The following is a 14,582-nucleotide window of genomic DNA, read 5'->3' as shown; positions in this document are numbered from 1 at the left end:
ATTAGTATCAAGTCCCGCATATGTACACTTTGAGGCCTGTCTCTTCCGCTCCCTTCTGCCAACTGACAAGCAACCTGCTGGGCGGCTTCATAAATTTCTCAGTCCTGTCCCCCAATGCACCATACTGCACTGTGATCTCCTCTATGTCTTCGAGGCGAAAATTGCCATCGGAGTGCAAGATCTTCTCATTTGCCACTCAAGGAGGATCGTCCTTCCATGGGCCAAGATAATTCCTCTGAGCTGGCATCTTCAAGATTTAGGGTCCTGAGGCCATGAACTCCCATGTAGAATTCGTCTGTCGAGCAACATCGAATGCATTCCAAGGGCCAGAGACCTTGCTATCACTTGAGCAAGACGTTGGATCTTCGTTCGAACTTGGCGATAGGATTGCCCTTTTACTCAATCCGGGACACTGATGGTCGTGCGTTGCAATTGAACGAGCTCCACGCCACGATCACGCCTAATGTGATCACATCGATACCGTTCGTCTCTTGCGATTCCCTGATTGTGGCCACGGGCATCGAGAACTCCCGTTCCAAATCGAGAGCCAACCATCACCAGTTCGCCGCCCTGCCTTGAAAGTCCAGTCCTTGAGCACCAAAAATCTCCTCCTTCATCAACACGCACATCCGTCCTCCTGCACAGGCTTACTCGCGCTCACATCAATACTCTGCATCTGTTGTTGAGGCTGCTCGCCCTCGCCCTCCATCCCCGGCAATGCCTGCGCAATCCTCTTGAAGAGCCCCTTTACATTATGCCCGACCTTCGCACTGGTCTCCACAAAGATCGCCCCGGCCCTCTTCGCCTCCTCCTCCCCTTGCTGCGTCGTGACCTCCCTCCTACTATCGCCCAAATCCGTCTTATTCCCCACGAGCACCACAATCACGTCGTTCCCCCTCTCGCCCCTCACATCATCGATCCATTTTCGTGTTTGCTCAAAGGTCTTTTTCGAGGAGATATCGTAGACGACGACGGCGACGGAGGAGTCGCGGATGTAGGAGGGGATCAAGGAGCGGAAGCGCTCTTGGCCGGCAGTGTCCCAGAGCTGGAGGCGGACGGTGCGGTCCTCGAGGTACATTGTCTTGGAGAGGAAGTCGATGCCGATCGTGGCTTGGTACGTGGTGTCGAAGGAGTCGTACATGAAGCGCGTTATGAGAGAGGTCTTGCCGACTATTTTGGTAGGTTGTCAGAGCACTCGAATGAGAAGGTATGGGTAGGGTGTTCGCTTACCTGATTGTTCGCCGAGAAAGACCAGTCTGTGGGAGCAAGTGTGGTCAGAATGTTGTTCGCGAGCTGGGTATCCGTGGAAACATACTTGAACTTCTTCAGCGGGTTCGAGTAGGACCCTACTGCTTGCGCCATGGTGTATGTGTGGACGCTTTGGCGTCAGATGTGTGATCTGCCCTCGCTGCTCTCTGATCCGTCGACTGTCGGTATTTGCGAACACACAGTAGGCTCGCGAGCAACCAGTCACGCAGGACAGGAGCTGTTGGTCGTGTGGTGGTCTCGTAGGCCTAGAAAAAGGCAGCGGTTAGGCCCCTTCTGATATTTCGTGTCCTCAGAAAACCAGTGGCGTCACTCGGGGATCCCAGGCTCTCCCTCTCTCCGCTGTCGCCGCAATGGTCCCAAGACAGGCAGCACGATTCCGATCGAAGGCGGCTCTCGTTGATGCACTCCAGAATTAAAGCTGACGAGTCAAGGCAAACAAGATCGAACTTTTGGTATGTACAATTGCAAGACCTTGTCGAAACTGAAGAACGGGATGTCGGAAGGTCGTTGAAAGCCGTCAAAGGGTGGCCCGTGGGCATGGATCAATCATGATTTAAGGACGCTTTAGGCTTCTCCTCGGGACGGCCAAGCCGCCAGACCCCTGAAGCATAGCCCAGAAGACGGGGCCTATTGCGCCGCCAAATCTGATTGGGTCGTGCTGAACCGCATTTCTTTTTGTTCCATCTCCAACTCCAAGGAAGCGCAGTTCGGTCAAGTTGATTCCCTCATCGCGAGCTACTGCTACAGTATACTCAGCTCGACGATGCTCCCGCGGTAGCACCCACAATAGAACTATGCGCGCGACACTCGCCCTCTTCAAGCGCTCCGTCTGGAAGGGTACGTGCCTCCCGATTCCCAAGCGCCGCATGAGGCATGCCGTTCATCGTCGAAGACACCATAAACAAGAAGCCCATCCCAACTAACAAACCCACCCAAACAGGACCCAACATCGTCCCCTTCGAGATAAACAATACCATCCCTGCGAACAAACACCCCATAATCCGGACCCAGAAGCGCGCCGCTACCATCACGCCCCAGCTCGTTGGCTACCGGTTCGCCGTACATAACGGCAAGATATACCAGGATGTCTTTGTGACGGAGGAGATGGTGGGGAGGAAGTTGGGGGAGTTCGTGCCGTGAGTATTTCATACATGTATACAGTGGTGACCTGTGTGGATGGAAGAGGTCGTCGGCGAGGGTGTGGTGGCTTGAGGACATTGTGCTGACTTTGTGGCGGATAGGACGAGAAACGCGTTTAGTTACAAGGCGACGAAGAATAAGTGATTGTCTGTGAGCGGAAGCAGAAAATTTCTTGGGTCAACGGGAACGCGATTCCAATGTTCAAGCAGACGGATACGTGACCTGCAGATTAATGGTGAACCTGGGCGGCGCCAGTGTATATTTGTATCAGCTCGTCGTATGTCGATGGCGTCGAATGCGCTGGGAGAGCGCTCCGCCTCAAAGCAAACTGCATCCCAGCAGACTGTGCGCAGTCAATCATGCCAGACTCTCTGTGTTCTTCGTTTCCAATCCTATGTCCCAATCATGATTTAAGTCCTCCGATACCAGGAGGATCTTTTAGGGGTATACCAGTATGCGCCGTCAAATGCGCCGTCGCCATGCAATGTGCTCCCAGTCCCCAGTCTCTGCACAACATCATCCGAACCCACGAACTAGCTCACCGATAGAACTCACTCCTCTTGACATTAACCCCATACTCCTGCACCGCCATCCCCAAATCCTCCATCGTCAACACCGCTTTCGTCCCTCCCGCCCCTCCTCCACCGAAGCCAGCCCTCTGCACACCCAATCCCGTACTCTGGCCCCCCTTCCCGCCACCAGCACCTCCTCCTGTGCCCGCGCCACCACCTGCACCTCCCGCAGGCGCACCGCTACCCATCGCGGCTGTAGCAAGACTATTGGACGTGCCGCCTGCGCGAATGCGGCTGTATTGGTAGGCGTCGGCAGCGATGTCGGCGATGAATTTCTGAGTCGCGAGGCCGAGGAGGCGTGCGAGGGGCAGCGGGGTTGTGTTGGTGGTCGCGCCAGTTGGATCGCTGGGGGAGGGTGGAGGAAGGCCGGCGAGGGTGAGGTAGTGCGCTGTTACTGCGTCCGGTATCTGAGGAAGAAGAGATGTCAGTAGTTGTGCCAGTATTGACAGGTGCAATGGCAGTGGGGAGATGTCAAGCGTACAATCGGCGCATAGTCATCCATCTTGCTCATGAACTCCCGCAGTGTCGCATCTTTGCGATTCTGCTGTGTAGTAGTGGTTGGCTGGGGCGCGGCGTCTGCCATGTCTTGATCTGGATTCGAGGATGCAACACCGTTCGCGGTGGCTGACGTGTTGGCTTGTTGTGTAGTGCCGTCGCCCATGTCAACGTCTGCATCGACGTCTGCGGTACTCGCCTCGACTGTAGGTGCGTCAGGCTCTGGGGCGGTGGGCGACGACATGGCTCCGGAGGCGAATGGGGGCGGTACGACTCGGATGGGATCTTGTGTGACACTATCACGGACAATGACAGCGATAGGGTGGGTGGTCAAGCTGAGAGGCCGATGAGGATTCGCTTGCACTGCACTGCAGGGTGGGTTTCTCCACAGCGGAATGAACTGGTGGATCTGGTTGCCTGGAAAAGGCAGCATACGGGCTTGAAATGAACTTCGCTTAGGCATCAGGTTCTGTGCATGATTTATTATTGATTTTCTAGCGAGGGAGGGCGCTACAGATTCATTCTGACAGGTCTATGCTGTCTGGGCTATCGCTGCCGTTCTACTTCTCGTCTTGCTCGCCTTCGTGCTTCTCCGCCTGCTGCTCCGCCTGCTTCCCTGCGTTCTTGCCTTCCTGCTTCCCTTTCTGCTCCTCTTCCCACCTAGCCTTTTCGATTGCCATGAGCTCTCTATCTGGGTCAACGAGCTCGCCAACAAGATCACCAAAATGCCGCCGCCATCGCTCGAACTGCTCTACTGTGGGTCGAGTAGCAGTAAAGATGATTCCATCTAAGCATCCTCGCCGGAGACTGGGCGCCGTCGAATGGCTGTGGCTGGCCTGCGCGGTGGCTATGACAATGTGAAGCTGGCTGTGCTCGATGACAGCCTGTAGCTGCCGGAGTTCCCATTCTAGATATTTGCTGGCGCCCGTCTGGACGGGTCCTGGATAGCCATTGCATCGATGTATGTGGGGTTTCCTGGAAGTGAAACGCAGGTACTTGAGGTTCGGGAACGTCTTGAGGAGCTCTAGAAGCTCGCGTTGCTGGCACTTCTCACGCTCCATGCGACGATCGTTCATGGGATATTTTCCTGGCATGCAAAACGAATCGAAACCTTCCGTAAGGGTAAGCTGTCGGAGGTGAAGCGCGAAGGACGGAGAACGCAGCGGGAAGTGCCAGGCGATGCTGATCTCGGATGCCTGAACTTCGACCGCTTCGAAGAAGTGTGGGAGAATTTCCTTCCGAAGGGATTTGTTGGTCTGCGCGAGGCTTTTCAAGGTTTCCACTCCCTCACGGATGCTGCTGTCGAGGACTCGAGACGCGTACTTGGGTCTGACCACTAGGTTGAGCATCCCAAGTTCGTGGAATGAGCACCCGCGGTATGGTCGTGCGGGCATATACAACAGCGACTGTCGACAATCTGGCGCCACGTGTGCGAACTTCTGTTGGACAGTAACAATGTCAACTTCGCGCAAACTGGAATATTTGTATGCGTCTGTGTCGGTGTACATATGAAATCGCTCGATCAGACATAATCGAACTACTTCTGACTTCCGAAGGAGGCAAGTATAGACGCTCAGGCGAAGTTCGTTTGGTAAGTCAACAAAGCGAAATGGCTTGGAGTCTGGAGTTGTTGTCGAGCTCATCGTGACGCTGGTTGGACCATGCACCTCCTCATTGCGACCTTTGCTGGAGGCCGGCACTGCGTCTTCTTGTGCTTCGACTTCCTGTGCAGCGCCTCGCTCAACATCCCATTCTGTCAGCTTCTCAACAAATTGCTGCTTCAGTTTCAGGCCCCTGACTGAGACACCTCGCTCGGCGCATGCCTGCTTGAGCGTCGCGATTGTAAGTGTCGCCCAGTCCGTCATACTGCTGGCAAGGTGGTGGACCGCGCGAGGCAGAGTCGTGAAAGATGCGTGCTTGGGACTCTCGGCGCTGAGAGTCGTTGCGAACGCGCGGTAAATTCTCTAGTCTGGTTGGCGATTAGGATAGCGTGGTCCGAAAGCAAGACCGCGAAGAAGTTGTAAAACATTGAGACAGGGAGGCCCGCCTTCGAGGCAGCCATAACCAGGGACGTGAGTCATTGGGCTGTTGTGGCTGACGTCAGAGCAAACGCGTGAATGTGATTTGACTGGTGAAGTCTTTGGTGTGCTGTTTCACGTTGCTAGGCAATATCAATATAGATGGGAAGACCCTATAATGTCAGTCATTGGATCGTCGGAGCAGTGCAAGTGAGAGGCAGAAGGATCCAGTTTGCGTCTTCACGCATCATACTTATACTTCTCGCCCTCACATAGCCTGATATTTGGGGCCCGACCATCAAGCTCTGAGCCGCCAAACAGCACGACAGCAAATATAATTCTACAGCTTGATCATTGTCGGGGTTTGTCTTCCGTAGCAACAACATCAAGTCGCCTCTGCATGACCCTCGCTCCATCTCGCCTTGCCTTCTCGGCTGCCCTCTCGCGATCCTGCTCATCTGCAACCCACTCTTTGACGATCACAGCTGCATGCCGTTTCTCTCGCTCTTCCAACTTCTGTTTTCGTTCTCTCCGCTTCTTGTCGTTCTTGCTCTGATCCGATCTATCACCTTGTTCTAGCTTGAGGAGCTTCTCTTGCTTCGAGCGAGACAGCACCCATGGTTTGGACAGAACTGTTGCGTGAAAGGCAGTACGAGCGGCGATCTTGGCGAGCTCGGCGCTGTGTCAGCTAGAACACTAAGACGTAACAAATTCAATTGCCGTCGCTCCCTGAACATTGAGACAGTGCCCTTCGCCTGGACAACAGAAGAGATCTCCAGTGTCGACAGTATCGATAAGAGCGCCAGTGTTTCAGCCTGTTCTTCCGAAGCCGTTGGGTCCGGGAGCTTTGCAGTCGCAACTATGCCGTCGCGGAGGACCATCGGATTCTGGCCCAGCTGCTTCCGCGGTTTGCGCACCACGATATCGATCGTGTCACCGGAGGAGTCGTCAAGCGTGATCAAAAACATATGCTCGTGGTATTCCTCGATGGCAACAACAACGCCGATGAGCTGGACATATTGGATGGGGTGATTGAGATAGAACAAAGTCGGATGCGAGGTTTGTCCACTCGTGTATGTTTGCGCATGCGAAGGACCTGACTTGAGGACGTTGTGTACTTCGAAGCAGGTCACCTTTACCCACGCGAACCATGTTGGTGATGATCGGTAGCAGTAGGCGGGATAGTATATCAGAGGAGCGGGCGATGGATCCTGGGCGTGGTCGTCATGTCGCGGCGGCATTCATCTCTTACCGAGCCGTGCGACAGTGCAGCGTTGGACTGTCGCTTTCGCGCGTGTTGATCTGTGCAGTGCTCTCGAACCTGAGTGTTTATCGAGTGACGTTGCACCTTTGACAGACGAGCCTCGGGGACATGTGGCTTAACGCCTGGAGCTGCCTCCAAGCTGGAGAAACATGAGTGCCCAGTTAGCGCCGCCTAACATCGGCCACATCCCACCGATTTCGGTTCACTTCCTCCCTTATCAACATCATCATCTGCGGCACGACATCGCCATGGCTACTACGCCCACGAAAGCGTATTGGTTGCAGCGATGCAGATACTAGTGATTCCGCTCCACAGGCGTGCCCTAAGATTGAACGATTCTGGAAGATCTGCTACTTGAAAGTCCTTTTGTCTACCGCTTTTCGATATCATTTTGTCGTGCGGAGGGGCACCTCGGAAGAAACGGCATGCTCAGAGTATATCGACCGTAGTTTTTCTTCTTTTCAACCTCACTCCTGCACAACTCTTGATTTACGACATGCCATCTTGCGCTTATGACATTGCTTGTGTAGATGAGCGGGCACTCGAACGATGTCCAGCACGGCTCTGCCCATGGAGATCTAGAAAGTGAACAATCGGGACGCCTTGACAGCCGCGCCGGAAATGACAACTCGGACACCCGAACTGGCTCAATGAGCACAACAAGAAGCCATCATGCCGAGACCGATGGAACAGAGCAACCGCCGCCACCGCCTCTGGAGCGGGCGCAAACGACTGCCTCGAGCGCCGGTCCTCCGTTCTCAATCTTTACGAAAAAGCAGAAGGCCTTCATCGTTTTTATGGCAGCATGGGCAGGACTCTTCTCCCCCATATCTGGCAGATCTACTTGCCTGCCCTCAATACCCTCGCCAGCGATCTGAACGTCTCCAACACACTCATCAATTTAACGTTGACGTCCTACATGATCTTTCAAGGACTAGCACCAGCTTTCATAGGCGACCTGGCAGACACCATGGGCAGACGACCAGCATACGCCATCTGCTTCGTGATCTACATCGGCGCAAATATCGGCTTAGCCTTGCAGGACAGCTATGCCGCTCTGTTCATTCTTCGGTGCCTGCAGTCTTCCGGCAGCAGTGGCACGATAGCCATGACGTCTGGCGTCGTGTCTGATATAGCCACCGCACAGGAACGAGGCAGCTACATGGGCCTGACCATGCTGGGTTCTCTGCTCGGACCAGCCGTCGGACCCGTCATTGGCGGACTGCTTTCGCAATACCTTGGTTGGCGCTCTATCTTCTGGTTCCTCTGTATCATGGGCGGGGTTTTCTTCGTGGTTTTCGCCATCTTCTTCCCCGAAACGGCGCGATCCCAAGTCGGCAACGGCTCAATCCCGCCTGTGACGTACAGCATGTCCCTGATGAACTACCTCGCGATCCGCAAAGCTCGACGACTGCAACGAGAGACAGAAAAAGATAATGATAACGATACCGTACAATCACGGCCAGAAGACCTCCGTCCACGCCCCAAAGCTCACTTCCCGAATCCACTCTCCTCTCTCGCAATCCTCTACGACAAGCTCAACGCCTGCCTGCTATTCTACAACGCCTTCCTCTTCAGCGCCTTCTACCAAGTCTCCTCCTCCATCCCCTCCCAATTCGCCCAAATCTACCACTTCAACGACCTACACATCGGCCTCTGCTTCCTCCCCTACGGCTGTGGCGCCATCACCGCCGCCCTCATCAACGGCCAAGTCCTCGACCGCAACTTTGCGCGCTGGTGCCGCAACCTCAACGTCACACCCCGCAAGAACCGCCAGATGGACCTCGACAACTTTCCCATCGAGAAAGCCCGCCTCCAAATCGCCATCCCAGCCACCTACGCCACAATCGCACTCATCCTGATCTTCGGGTGGCTGATCGACATCTCTGCGCCCCTCGCCCCAGTGCTCGTAGTGCTGTTCTTCCAGAGCTTGACGATGAGCATGGCGTTCAACGTCGTGAGTACGCTGATTGTGGACTACTATCCCGGGAAGAGTGCGACAGCGACGGCGGCGAATAATTTGACGAGATGTCTGTTGGGTGCGGGCGCCACAGCTGCGATCGTGCCGATGATCAATGCTTGGGGAAGAGGGGTGGCGTTTACGGCGTTAGTGGCATTCTTGGTAGGGACGAGTCCGTTGATGTGGGTGGTGTGGTTCCGGGGGATGAGGTGGCGGCAGGAGCGAAGTAAGAGAGAGGTGGAGAGGGAGAGGGAGAAGGGTAGGAGTAGGGGTGGGACTTTGGAGGCTGGTGGTGCTATCCCGATCGTCGGGAGCACTCCAGAGCAGAGCAGCAGGAGTCGAGAGAAGTTAGACCTGGTTACTTCGAGGCCGCTGGTGTCCGAGGGGCGGCAGTCAACGAGTCGGAGTCATGATTGACAGCCTTCTTAGACTACATGAATCAACGCGATTGTACATACTCTTTCATCTCGGGTATCTCCTCGTGTACGTTGTGACTGATATGAAATGTGTCTTCCTTAAACGCCGTCCGCCCACCAGACTGTAAGGAGACATCTGTCCTGTATAGCGAGTGTTCGCTGACCTCAGCGGTATCTCCTGCCAGCGCCTCCCTGGGTATATACATAAATTTGGGTATCATAATGAGGGAAAGAAACGTAAACATCGTCAGACCTTCCGTGAGGCGATACAACACCCTCCCGACCGTCTCTTCAAATCCATTGTCCTGATCTTGCTGCCTCCAAACCCCATGCTCCACGGCCTCTACTCAAACCCGCTCATCAGGCCTCACACCTTTGCTGAACGGATTGACATTGATCTCATCATCATCATCTTCGTAACTTGGCCGTCTTCCTCCCAATCCATATGCCTTTCCCGGTGCTGCCACACCCGTATCCTTCTGCGCCTCCCGTAGCTCCCAGCTGCCCACCCTCTCGTGGCCTCTTTGGCCTTCCATGGGACTCATAGGCTCATCCGTCTGCTGCACGCTGACTTCCGCACCTGCACCTTTCGGGATAGTCAAATCCCGATCGGACGCTAGCTTTTCTGCGCCTTTGAAACCGCCCAGATCGGATCTCCGACCGCGGTTCACGCGATGGACGCGACATCCCAGAAGGAAGAACAGGATCAAAGCCACCAGCAGCGCTACCACGAGCGCGACAATCGCGCCCACCACGCCCGCGAGCGCAGGACTCAGCTTGCCGCTATGAGATCCACTGTTGTTGTTGGAGGCCGCGCTCTCGGAGAAAGCGGGGCAGAAGATGCTGTACGAGTCGCAGATCGTGCACCACGCGGACACGGAAGGGACGGCGATGCGTTGCATGGCGCTGATGAAGTCTGCAAGCGGGAGATCGGAGATAGACGGGGAGTGTCCAAAAAGTGGGTAAGGAACCAGAGTGGCATCTGAGCCCGTGCCGTTCTGGTAGAGGAAGCGGACGAAGAGTTCAGAGGAGTCGGGCTATATGGGAGGATGCCATGTCAGTCACCTTTGAATATTGATTATGCGTAGCAGAAGACAGGAAAGTGGGAAGAGACGAAAGCTAGTCCGGGGAAGAAACTCACGTATGCACCAAAGTCGCTTCCGCTAGTCAGGGAGAAAAGTTCGAAGACCATACTGGCTCCTTGGGGTGGGATATTGAGGAACTCGGTGTGCTGTTCGACGTTCAGACCCGCCAAGGCTGTGAATGCGATGATGGGTTCGAATGATCCGAAGAGCTGCCTCAAGTCAGTAATGGCCTTTCCTCGAGCCTTCGCACGCGAGATTAGAACGAACCAGAGTCATCTTGTCTTCACTGCCCTGTGTATAGATCGTGTTCTGGAATGCTTGAATGACACGACTTGCCACGCTCCTTCCAGAGATGACACCAACTTGATCGCCCTTTTCCACCCCTGAAGAAGAGGTATTTCCGTTCATGGCGAATACCCAGTTCGTGGCCAGAATCTGTGCTCGCGTGAGATCGGTGAGCGACAGCTCGGACGCTACGGTCTGATTGTGTCTATACATGTATTGCAGATAGTCGTATACGGTCCAGGCATCGAAGTATCCTACATCGCTGTCTTCAATATTTCCAGACAGGATACCGGGGATCAAAGACTGGTAGAAGGGGAGGGTCTGCTGCTGGATAGTCTTATAGTCCTCGCCAGAGAAGTACGATGCGCCAGATTTTGTGTAAGATGGGCAATTGGCCGAGCCGTCCAACCAGATGTGATTCAGGTCCATCTCGCTCACAGTCTGGATTCGCGGGTACTGGTAGCCATTGAGCGGCGACACAGCATTCGAGCCGTCAGCCATGGCTGATTGGCCGACTATGAAGGTGTAGTTGTTGAGCTGCTCTAGCGACGGGTATAGACCCTGCATGAACGCCGAAGCACCGGCGCTGATATACTGCTCATCGCGAGACAAGACTGTAATCTGGTCTGGGTTCAGGTGGTATTGCGAGATGCCGCGGATGCTCGAGTAGAGGTCATCCTCGTTGTCGCCATCGAGAGAGAGAGCATTGATATAGTGCGACCGAAACGTCGCACCAGCATTGTACATCTGGTTTGCGCCATAAGGTGTGAGCTGCGGCGTCACATCTTTCATTGCCATAGGAGTTCGGTCGCCATAGGTCGTGAAGATGAAGGTGCTCAGCACTTGTCGGTCCAAGGCTTGTCCAGCGGTGAGGCAGGCCACAGCCGCCAGGGCAAGTACCTGGAGATGCCTCATCATTCACTGCCTGAGGTCGACTTAGCACTCTATTGGAGTGGTTTTCTGGTGTTTAGTATGACTGAGGGCGACCAGCGCACTTTCTGAGGCTTCACAGAGTATGAAGAGCCGCAGAACAACACGAGGATACTGCGGAAGCTCGTCGTCTTATCAACTCGCATAAGATGCGCGCACAAGCTCGCCTGGTCGAGCTCTCACCTTACCTCTGGTGGGGTGCCGTTAAGCTGGGCACCACTACCCCTCAGGTACAAGAGGTAGTTTCTGCAGACTTACCCTAAAGCAGAGACCTATCTCATGATCAAGGTCATGCAAGGACGGCAGCTCGCGATAAGCTAAAGTCCAAGAGAGCGTGGGAGGTATGGCGGTCAAGTGCGATTCGCTGCTTAGTCGAGGTGTGGCATGGATGTGGAAGAGCTCCAAGAAAGACAGCTTGCAGAAGGTGTCATGGGCTGCATGACTAGCTCGGGATCATAAACGTCTGCTGCTACCTAGGTAAGCAAGCTATAGCATAGCTCGGAACGTGTCATGACGGCATCTGGGCAAGCCCGCTAGAACGTGCTCAACGGCTATAGGAATTGCTTTAGACGGCCGCTGAATTGCGACACTGTTCTTGAGCGATCTTGCTGCACGGCAATGTTGAAGGCGAGGCAGTCTTCGTTGGTGTTGTCCGCGTAATAAGAACATTTGGCAGACGCTGACAGCTACTGCTGGGTCGCAGCTGTAACTGTCATCTTCTTCGCGGTCCAGATATCCGGAAGCCTGTTGTAGTAAGCTTTACCATCGTTCGATTCACCGAACTCTGAATGTTTAGGCATGGTCCGGAAGATGACTAGGAAATGGAGGAGGTTGGGTTCCAAGGTTGTCTTGGGAAGAGCTCGTGGGGGCTGATTGGTGCCCAGGCGAGGCAGACAATGGCATCACCGCATCGAGTCGTTCTTGCCTTCGCAGCCGATGAACAGGTATTCTGGGAAGAACGTCTTGTGGGACGGACTTGCTTGATGTCGTCCTACGTCGCCATCGAAGTCGCTTGTCGTTGCTCGCGGTCATTGGTTTCGTTGATTCATGCCATTGCGACTCGGATCTACCCGTGATCTCAGGTGAGGAACCTTTTCATGTGCCCAGGCCAATTGTAGCATCAGGCAAGTCCAAAATCGTCTACTGCCACGAGTGACAACTTCTTTCCCATCTATATGACATTTTCAACAATGACGATGCAGGAGGCCTCCGCAGTGACGACCTGCTAGAGAATGTACATGTTAACAAGGCGACGGCGTGGTCATCTGTGGGTGACAAATTTTACCGAAATTCTTGGATAATGTGCGCTTCGAAACACATCATACTGGATATCGCATCTTCCATCCTCGTAGCATAGGCAGCCCATTCCCATCATCATGTCGGCGACAGGCCATCAGGATGGCGTATCTGCGAGAAGCACGCCTCAGACTACAGCGACACAGCCGGTCCCGAACCGTCCACCAATTGTACAGGCCACACCGCCGGTGTCAAATCCACCACCCAACACACAACCCACACCACCAGCACGACCAGTGGTAACGCCAGAGCAATTCGCAGAAATCCAAAAGAAGCGCTCTCAAGACATCAAAGAACTCGACACCCTAGGCGGCAAAATACTAGAACTCCTAGGCCAAATGACAACCCAAGACGCCATGAGCCTAGTCGCCGACCTCGCCCTCCTAAAGTCCAATCACGAGCCCTACTCACCCGCACCAGCAGAATACCAACGACTCCAAGAACAATTCGTCCCTCTCCAAAGCAGATTCAGTCCACCCGGGGCTCTCATCTCGATCGCACCACTAAACCTCTCCTCCGCACAGGAGATCCAAGGCTTGCGAAAAGCAAACGAAGCAATCTTCTGCTGCGCCATCTTCGCCGGCGGACTCGGGCAGCGCGTCCTCGACCAAAGCTTCCTCGAGACATTCGTCCCTTTCGGCGGAAGCTATCGGAGATGCAAGCGAATATCTGGCTAGAGCTCAAGACTCGAGCGTTCATCACTGCGATGCAGGGCAAGGTGGCGCCAGCACAAACGATCATGCTCGACTTATTCCCGCCGGACATGGCGGGCAAGATGCTCGCGAGACGTCCAGGCTCGACGGTGCTCTTACCAGGCGAAGAAGTGTTTCTGACAAGTCTCAAGGAAAGGAAAGCGGTGCTGCAGGACCATGTCGACAGGAATGTTGTGGCACAGCTCGATGGACTGTTTCCTTACATCAAGCTGGGTAAGGCAGTGACGAACCATCTGATTGAGACACACGTCAAGCCAGTACAGCCTCCTCGAGAGAGCGCAGCAGCTGTGACTGCACGACTTCGTGCTGAGCAGGGTGTCAAGCAGGAGAATGGGTCATCGACGGCAACGACGACGACAACAGCGATGGGAATCACGGACGATGAGTTCGTCGATATGCTCGACGAAGCGTTCGCAGAAGCTAGATTCCAACCTGCTGTCTCGTCGCGGCCGGCGAACATCCCAGAGCAGCGGCCCCAATCGGAAAAAGAAGACGTGCCGATGAAAAGTGTGGAACAGCAAGATACTCAGCAAGCTGAGGTGCAAGCCTTAAACGTGGAACAGGGAGAAGCTCAACAACAAGATGAGTCGCAAGCTGGGAAGGTGAAACAGGAAGAAGATCTCTAAAGATGTTAGGAAACGTCCTAAAGACTTGCTGCGCATAACCACAGGATAGATAGCGCAAGAAAGAATATCCATGATAAACAGCCCTCACCAATCCTTCGTGATCGCAAGGCGGTCACTGTTTCCATTATGCTCTTCTACAGGTTCTGTGTGTTGCATACAGAATCGGTGTAGACTTCATTCACGTCTAAAGACAACACATTGAAGAATGACTTTCAAGAATCACTTAATTGCAGAAGGACTACCTTGCCCACTGTACAAAAGCTCAAAGGCAGCTTCGAGGTTGCTGCCACGCAAATGGCATCATGGTCGATGGGATAGCACACAACGTAGAAAGGATTCCTCAAGTCCTTTCAAGCTGCGTACAATGCCTGTCGGACCATGGTCCTCTCGATTAATGCGGCCTGTTCGCACTCGTCTATGTCCTTTCGCTGCAGTCCTATTACGCTTCCCTTTGGCTCAATCGTGCCCATCCAAGCCTCGCCTGACCTTTCTGCTTCGCAAAGTCGAAGTGGT

General features: G+C 54.3%; 9 protein-coding genes across 9 annotated transcripts; 4 read left to right on the top strand and 5 right to left on the bottom strand.

The window, feature by feature from the left end:
* Positions 1–616: 616 nt before the first annotated feature.
* Positions 617–1,362, bottom strand: AB675_12141 (Ras-related protein Rab6; the record flags this gene model as incomplete). Its single annotated transcript, XM_018141047.1, has 3 exons — positions 617–1,170; positions 1,231–1,256; positions 1,316–1,362. The coding sequence occupies 3 exons, from the start codon at positions 1,360–1,362 to the stop codon at positions 617–619; spliced, it is 627 nt and encodes a 208-aa protein (XP_017998298.1).
* A 701-nt stretch (positions 1,363–2,063) lies between these two features.
* AB675_12140 (37S ribosomal protein S19, mitochondrial) lies at positions 2,064–2,409 on the top strand (the record flags this gene model as incomplete). Its single annotated transcript, XM_018141046.1, has 2 exons — positions 2,064–2,106; positions 2,210–2,409. 2 exons carry the CDS (start codon positions 2,064–2,066, stop codon positions 2,407–2,409), a joined length of 243 nt encoding a protein of 80 aa, XP_017998215.1.
* A 538-nt stretch (positions 2,410–2,947) lies between these two features.
* Positions 2,948–3,720, bottom strand: AB675_12139 (Transcription initiation factor TFIID subunit 10; the record flags this gene model as incomplete). Its single annotated transcript, XM_018141045.1, has 2 exons — positions 2,948–3,388; positions 3,463–3,720. 2 exons carry the CDS (start codon positions 3,718–3,720, stop codon positions 2,948–2,950), a joined length of 699 nt encoding a protein of 232 aa, XP_017998320.1.
* A 316-nt stretch (positions 3,721–4,036) lies between these two features.
* Positions 4,037–5,341, bottom strand: AB675_12138 (uncharacterized protein; the record flags this gene model as incomplete). Its single annotated transcript, XM_018141044.1, has 1 exon — positions 4,037–5,341. One exon carries the CDS (start codon positions 5,339–5,341, stop codon positions 4,037–4,039), a length of 1,305 nt encoding a protein of 434 aa, XP_017998290.1.
* Positions 5,342–5,845: 504 nt separating this feature from the next.
* On the bottom strand, positions 5,846–6,735 carry AB675_12137 (uncharacterized protein; the record flags this gene model as incomplete). Its single annotated transcript, XM_018141043.1, has 2 exons — positions 5,846–6,173; positions 6,230–6,735. The coding sequence occupies 2 exons, from the start codon at positions 6,733–6,735 to the stop codon at positions 5,846–5,848; spliced, it is 834 nt and encodes a 277-aa protein (XP_017998366.1).
* An 828-nt stretch (positions 6,736–7,563) lies between these two features.
* AB675_12136 (Quinidine resistance protein 2) lies at positions 7,564–9,135 on the top strand (the record flags this gene model as incomplete). Its single annotated transcript, XM_018141042.1, has 1 exon — positions 7,564–9,135. The coding sequence occupies one exon, from the start codon at positions 7,564–7,566 to the stop codon at positions 9,133–9,135; it is 1,572 nt and encodes a 523-aa protein (XP_017998339.1).
* Positions 9,136–9,481: 346 nt separating this feature from the next.
* AB675_12135 (uncharacterized protein) lies at positions 9,482–11,419 on the bottom strand (the record flags this gene model as incomplete). The annotated part of the gene is made up of 3 exons (XM_018141041.1): positions 9,482–10,171; positions 10,276–10,428; positions 10,487–11,419. The coding sequence occupies 3 exons, from the start codon at positions 11,417–11,419 to the stop codon at positions 9,482–9,484; spliced, it is 1,776 nt and encodes a 591-aa protein (XP_017998213.1).
* Positions 11,420–12,810: 1,391 nt separating this feature from the next.
* AB675_12134 (uncharacterized protein) lies at positions 12,811–13,407 on the top strand (the record flags this gene model as incomplete). Its single annotated transcript, XM_018141040.1, has 1 exon — positions 12,811–13,407. One exon carries the CDS (start codon positions 12,811–12,813, stop codon positions 13,405–13,407), a length of 597 nt encoding a protein of 198 aa, XP_017998400.1.
* Positions 13,408–13,436: 29 nt separating this feature from the next.
* AB675_12133 (uncharacterized protein) lies at positions 13,437–14,069 on the top strand (the record flags this gene model as incomplete). Its single annotated transcript, XM_018141039.1, has 1 exon — positions 13,437–14,069. One exon carries the CDS (start codon positions 13,437–13,439, stop codon positions 14,067–14,069), a length of 633 nt encoding a protein of 210 aa, XP_017998266.1.
* Between the last annotated feature and the right edge of the window lie 513 nt (positions 14,070–14,582).

The sequence above is a fragment of the Cyphellophora attinorum genome (assembly GCF_001299255.1).
Source record: "Cyphellophora attinorum strain CBS 131958 chromosome Unknown Contig19, whole genome shotgun sequence".
NCBI lineage: Eukaryota > Fungi > Ascomycota > Eurotiomycetes > Chaetothyriales > Cyphellophoraceae > Cyphellophora > Cyphellophora attinorum.
This window is presented reverse-complemented; position numbering and strand designations above follow the sequence as displayed.